Here is a 5,857-nt window from a genome sequence, read left to right as displayed (position 1 = left end):
GCTGTACGTCTCTACAGCTCCATCGGCTTGCTTGTGCGTTCAGTGCGGGGCCTCTGCTCCCCACGCGTTTGGAGTTCGCCTGTCCGTGTTTCTTTTGGCTCAACACGTTTGGAGCGAGTGGTATGCAGTAAGTGGTCTGGAGCCACGAGCCTCCGTTGTGCAGGCGGGTGGCACCTCCCGGGACTGCTGGAAGTGGCCCCAGAGGCCCTGGGTCCTGCGGGGACAGCGGTGATGGATGCTGGCTGTGCCGGTGTTTCAGAGGTGCTCTGCAGAGAGAGCCCTGTCCATCCCAGCCAGGGCGCTGGGGCTGAGCTGCTGTTTCAGGGCAGCCGTGAGGACCGCTCTGCCTGGCAGCGGGCAGCTGAGGGGGCCGAGCTGCACCCGCGGCCACAGCGGGAGAGGGTCTGCGAGAAACGGCTCCTTGGTCCCACCAGCTCCCAGGAGCGTTGCCAGGAGCCTTTCAGAGCTGGGTGCTGGCAGCCCCTCTCCGTGCTGCCGATCCTGGCCCCGGCTGGGCACAGCAGATGGGATTAATCTGCCTGGCCCGCGGAGGCTGGCTGACGTCCCCGGCAGGTCTCCAGATGGCTCAGGGTGCAGAACAGGGACAGCCCAGGCAGGGCCTGTGGAGCCAGAGGGTGGCTGGCAGCCAGGGGCTCTGTCCCCTTCCGCGCCCAGCCCTGCAGGCACTGGGTTTGCTTCTCTGGGGCTCCGGGCCCCAGCACGGGCTGTGCGGCAGGATTGAGCTGGAAGTGGGGCTCTGGGCCCCCCCGTCCTCTGAGGGGAAATGCCGTTCATTTGATCTGCTGTACCAGATCACACCTTTGCAGCAGGAGAGTGAGAGATGGACTCTGACTCGTTAATTGTTGTGTAAAATTGTTGGTTTCCTTTGGTTCTGTAGGGTGAGCTGGCTGGGGGAGGAGCCGAGGTCTTTGTGTCGTTTTACATGTCTAATTATCTCTCTGGATATGAGTTCAGGCTTCCTGGGCATGGGAGGTGAGTTATACAGAACAGGGTGGATGTGGAGATTTTATTTATTGTATTTTTTATGGGTAAGGCACATGCCAGAAAGCTAAATAAAAGCCGTACAGGCTGTACTCGCTGTGGGCAGTGCTGTGCTTGGAGAGCAGGGGCTGATGCCAGAGCCCGAATGGGAGCCAGTGTTCTAGGCTTGTCTCTGCAGGAAGGAGGGGTCAGGCTAAACTGGAATCAGGACCTTTGTTCTTTGTATTGGAAGAGAGGAGGAGAAAGGGGTGGGGAAGAGATAAGTGGGGGTTAAGAGAGGGTCCTAGAAAGTTGGACTCCTGACTCCTGATATCCTAGGGGTGACCTTGAGCAGGCTGCTGGCATCTTTGCAGACTAGAAGTCAGGGCAGAAGGTGGGGTTAATGTTCTCTGCCTGTCTGTTGTTACTCCTCTGTTGAGAAGATGCTACCAGAGCAGGTGGGGAAGGGCAGAGCCTTCAGGGCTTCAACCCGAGCGCAGAGTGCCATGATCCTGGAGCCCCAGCACAGAAGGTGCCTTGCTGCAGTGCCCCTCATGCTGCTTCGTTTGCCCTCGCACTGCAGTGGAAGGCGCTGGTCCCAAATGTGGGGTTCATGCCTGGGACCTGGCAGCCTGGATCTGCTGCCCCACAGCCGTGTTGCTCCAGCACTTGGGAGCACCCAGAGGCAGCCCCGTGGGCCAGGAGCGAGCCCTCTGTGCTGGCACTGGAAAAGAGAGCAGCAGCCTACCTGGCTTGTCCAGGGCATGGCTTAAAATGGAGATGCAAACCCCAGCTCTGGGTGGGCGCAGATCCTGCCCCTGCATTGGACTCTGGCACTGATGTGGTGTTGCGATGTCCGGGTAGACAGTGGAACGCGGGGAGTGTCGCTGTCTGCTAGGGATGGGTTAGTAGGAGAGCGATGCGATTGAGTGAATGCATCTGGGGAGAAGCAGCACGAGGTGCAGAGCGTGACACAAACTTCTAGTGGCCAGGCTCAGATAGAGGGTCGTGGTGCAGCCCTGCGGGCACCCGCGCAGTCCTGACACAGGTGATACTGCACAGAGGGACGTGCAGGCGAATAACTCCCGATGGGCTCGTGAACGTGGGTGCTGCTGTGTGCACTGGGCGTGGGCTCTCAGCTGGTTGCTGCCAGCCTGGGCACAGAGGAGCCCTGCTTGTTGCCAAGGGTGGCTGCTGCTTTGTGTGACACTCAGGCTTTGGCACCTGGAGCATCTCTAGCAGAGGTTCTCTGCTGCAGCTGGGAGAGGGGTGATTGGAGTCCCTGGTCCCTGTACTTTCCCTTCTCAGATTTTTCTCAGCTTTCTGATCAGAAGCTTCCCAAGGGAACATGCCAGAGTGCCCGAGGGGGTGTGCGGTGGAGGTGGTGTTGTGGGGGTGATCTGCCTTCCTCACAGCTAGTGAAAGAGCTGTGTGATGGCAGGCAGGGGGAGGAGGAGGCAGGACAGGCCCTTTCAAGGAAATGCAGCAACAGTATTTCTCAAACAGTGGTTAGCAAGGCAGGGAGCTCGTGTTGCTGTGGTGTAATCTGGATGTGCCCGGCAGGGATGCACCATAACTTCACTGGAGACAGCAAAGCATAAATAAGTTGACTTGAACTAGCTTGTTGCTGAAGACCGATGAGGGGGATTCTCATGTTATCAGCAGAGCTGCAGCCAGGGAGAATGAAAAGCAACCATGGTAACTGCTTATTTTCTTCAGTGAACACCCTTTCCAGGAAATCAGAAGCGAACTGGGCTGGGGGGAGTGTGTGTGCATCCTAGCTGCTCGCAGCGGCATTGCTATCTCCACTGTAGCCTCCGCTGTCACTAGCCCAGGCTGGGCTGGTGCAGAAGCGCCCTGGCTTGCCTGCAAGCTTTGGGCTTGTAGTTTCCTGGCAGGGGAAGAGGAAGGCACCAGGGTCTGGAGCTCCTCATCCTCCATCTGGATGGTTCCAGCTCCATTTCTGTCCACTGTGACGAGGGAACAGAGGCTGCTTCTGGTTTTGTGCGTACCTCAGGTGTTTGGGAATGTAGTGGGTCTAGACTCAGATGCTGACAGCTAGCAGTAAGAGTGGCTCTGGGTTGTTCATGACAGGTCTAGCCAAGACCAGCCTGTGAGACTGGCTTTGCAGCACACAGGTGGATGCACTGCAGAACAGAAGGGATTCCGGACCAGAGTGTGGAACTCTGGTCCTCAGCTGGTGGCACAGCAGTCCTAAGAGGTTCGTGGGGCAGAGCAGAGCTGCCAAATGGCAGCAGTGTGAGCCGGGAAATGCTCTCTCCTGGCCCCTTCAGTTTGGGCTGCTCTTGTGCCCTGAAGCCATCTCTGAAGCAAAATGTGCCTTTTAACTGCAATCACTGGTGGAGGATCTTATCTGTTATAAATTACCAGTTTCTCTGCCAGCCTTCTCAGCTCTTGGCCTGGCATTATCTTGCAGCAGGGAGTTCCCCTCTTGGTTTTATCTTTCCTCTGAAAAGCCCAGGGCTCTTCTACCATCCTGCACCTCGTCCCACCAGAGGGGTGACTGGTACCAGTGCTTGACCTCTGGGGTAGGGGTGCTCTGAGTCTGGTGCTAGTGGTGGAACTGTCCCCCCAGGTCTTGGGTCACACCATCATCTTTCTCAGAGGTGTCTGTAGGTAGGATTAGGCTTTCCCTCCTTCCTCCCTTCTGTTGTCTCTAGATCTTAGCCCCTCTGCTCCTGGCCTCATTTTCACGTCCTGTGTCCCGCTTTTGTCAAATTGAACATGATGTCAAATTAAAGCCGTTGCAGGGACAGTTGGAGTGAAGCACACAGCTTAATGAGACAGTGTTGAAAATCAATAACTTAATTGCAGACATTTGATGGACTTTCATCCAATTCATAGTCCTCCTGCCCTGCTACGTGTAGAGCATGAGGAGGTGGTGCTGTGCCTGGCTCAGGGCAAGCAAAAGCCTCCCCTCTCCCACAGCTGTCGCCCCTTTGCAGGTCTCTGCTGTGGAGATGTGGTACTGCCGTGTGGGTCAGGCCCTGGCTCGGAGGCCCCTCTGCGGTCTGGAGATTACCTGTTGCTCAGTGTGGACAACAAAGGGACAGGAGTGATAACATCTCATCCCGAGCTCCTTCCCAGATGGCCCAGCAGAAGTCTGCGGGGAGAAACACTCCCAGCTGTTCAGACCAGTGATCTCCTGAAGAGCAGGTCCTGCCTAGACAGCAGCCCTGAGGTGGCTGAAGGTCTGGTCCCTCTGGTCCCTGTAGGATGAAAGGGGCGTTTGCAGCAGTGTCTGGAGTCCTGGCTCTCAGGCTTTTGCGGGGAGGCAATGCTCCATTTGCACCCAGCTGCTCTCATTTCCATCTGCTTGTGCAAGTGGCCGGTGCTGGCCCCTGCTCTCCCATTCTGCCAGCCCCTGGCCCTCAGGTTTGCGTTGCTCTTCTCACCTCCTTCCTGACTTTTTGTTTTCCTCCTTGTTCCTGCTGCAGGCACCTCTGTGATGCAGGTGATGGCGTCGGATGCAGATGACCCCACATACGGGAGCAGTGCCCGGGTAGTCTACAGTGTGCTGGAGGGCGAGCAGCACTTCACTGTGGACAGTAAAACAGGTGAGCAGCACCCAGCGGGGCTGGGGCAGGCCGGTGGGGTGGCGGGACACCAAACCATGGTCCTGCATCTGTTTGGCACGTGGCTGTGTGCCAGCAGGCCTGGGCCTCCGTGCTGGCCATTGATGCTGGGGAACCCGTGCCATGGGTGTTGGCGAGGAAGCTCGACAGCCCTGCAGGCTGCTGCCCAGCTCTGTGCAGTGGCTGCAGCAGGCACCACCATGGAGCAAGACCTGCGGCTGCCAGCCCAGCGTGCCCTGCCTGTGCGGCACTGGCCAGAGCTCCTCTGTGCTCTGTGCCCAGAGTGCAGGCGGCCCCCCCCTGGGACCAAGTCCTGCGCCTGCCAGCCCAGCGTGCCCTGCCTGTGCGGCACTGGCCAGAGCTCCTCTGTGCTCTGTGCCCAGAGCCGGCGTGCACCCGCGGGTGCATAAAATCTGTGTAAAAGGTTTAAGTACTACCAGAGGGGCCTTACCAAAGCTGCATTGTTATCACCAGGGCTTTGATTAAAGGTAACACTTTAAATTAAGGATCGGTTTATAAATGTTCTATTAATATTTAATGAAAGAACAGTAGAAGCTGCTCCATTCCTTAATAACTTATAATAGAGTCTGTTGTAAAATCCCCCTCTAATAAATCCCTAGCAGATGATGCTCTGACATACTGGCTAGAGCAGACCATAACCAAGAGATGTTGGGGTATATATTCTCCTTGCCTCCCAGGAGTGTGACTCTCATTACCCTTAATGGGAGCCGTGTAAGCTTTCTAAGGAGGGAAGACACTCAAATGCTAATAGGAGGTATTTAAGGCACAAAGCATGCAGTAAAGTACCCACAATTTAATGAAAAACTGTCAGAGGACAGGCAGGCTGGGTAGCTGCAGCTCTTGTTGGAGAGCTGGACAGCAAAGTCCCCACCCTATTGCTGAGCCACGGAGACCCAGGCTGAGATCAACCCCTGGGCTGAAGTGCCGAGTCTCTGTCAGGCTGACCTGGGTCTGTGCTAACCAGATGTTTTCTGCAGCTGTGTTTTTGTTTTAAGGCAGTTACATTTATTCAGAGGCTCTGGCTTAAGGGGAATTTAAGGAGCCTCTTACCTCTGTGAACCTCTGCATCTGAGTGAAGCCATGCACGTCCTGAAAACCAGCCTGGTGAGCATGGGCAAGCCAGCCACAGCCCTGGCTGTGCCACCAGCCCTGGCTGCCACTGGGGGAAAGCTCGAATCCAGTAGCTGACAGCAGAGCTGGGGTACGCAGTGGAAAACGCCATCGTCCAGACAGAGGCTGGGGGGGTGGGGGGAGGGCAC

General features: G+C 56.7%; 1 protein-coding gene across 1 annotated transcript in view; it reads left to right on the top strand.

The window, feature by feature from the left end:
* The window catches only part of LOC104488939 (cadherin-22-like), a gene marked incomplete at its 3' end in the record, with an annotated part of 37,420 nt that overhangs the window by 12,523 nt on the left and 19,040 nt on the right, over positions 1-5,857 (top strand). The window contains exon 4 of the mRNA XM_010131044.1: positions 4,440-4,559. Within this exon, the coding sequence (XP_010129346.1) occupies positions 4,440-4,559 (120 nt within the window). The remainder of the gene's footprint in view (positions 1-4,439; positions 4,560-5,857) is intronic.

Source organism: Buceros rhinoceros, unplaced genomic scaffold (assembly GCF_000710305.1).
Source record: "Buceros rhinoceros silvestris isolate BGI_N320 unplaced genomic scaffold, ASM71030v1 scaffold9722, whole genome shotgun sequence".
Classification (NCBI taxonomy): domain Eukaryota; kingdom Metazoa; phylum Chordata; class Aves; order Bucerotiformes; family Bucerotidae; genus Buceros; species Buceros rhinoceros.
The sequence above is the reverse complement of the archived record's forward strand: the minus strand, read 5'-3'. Positions and strand labels throughout refer to the sequence as shown.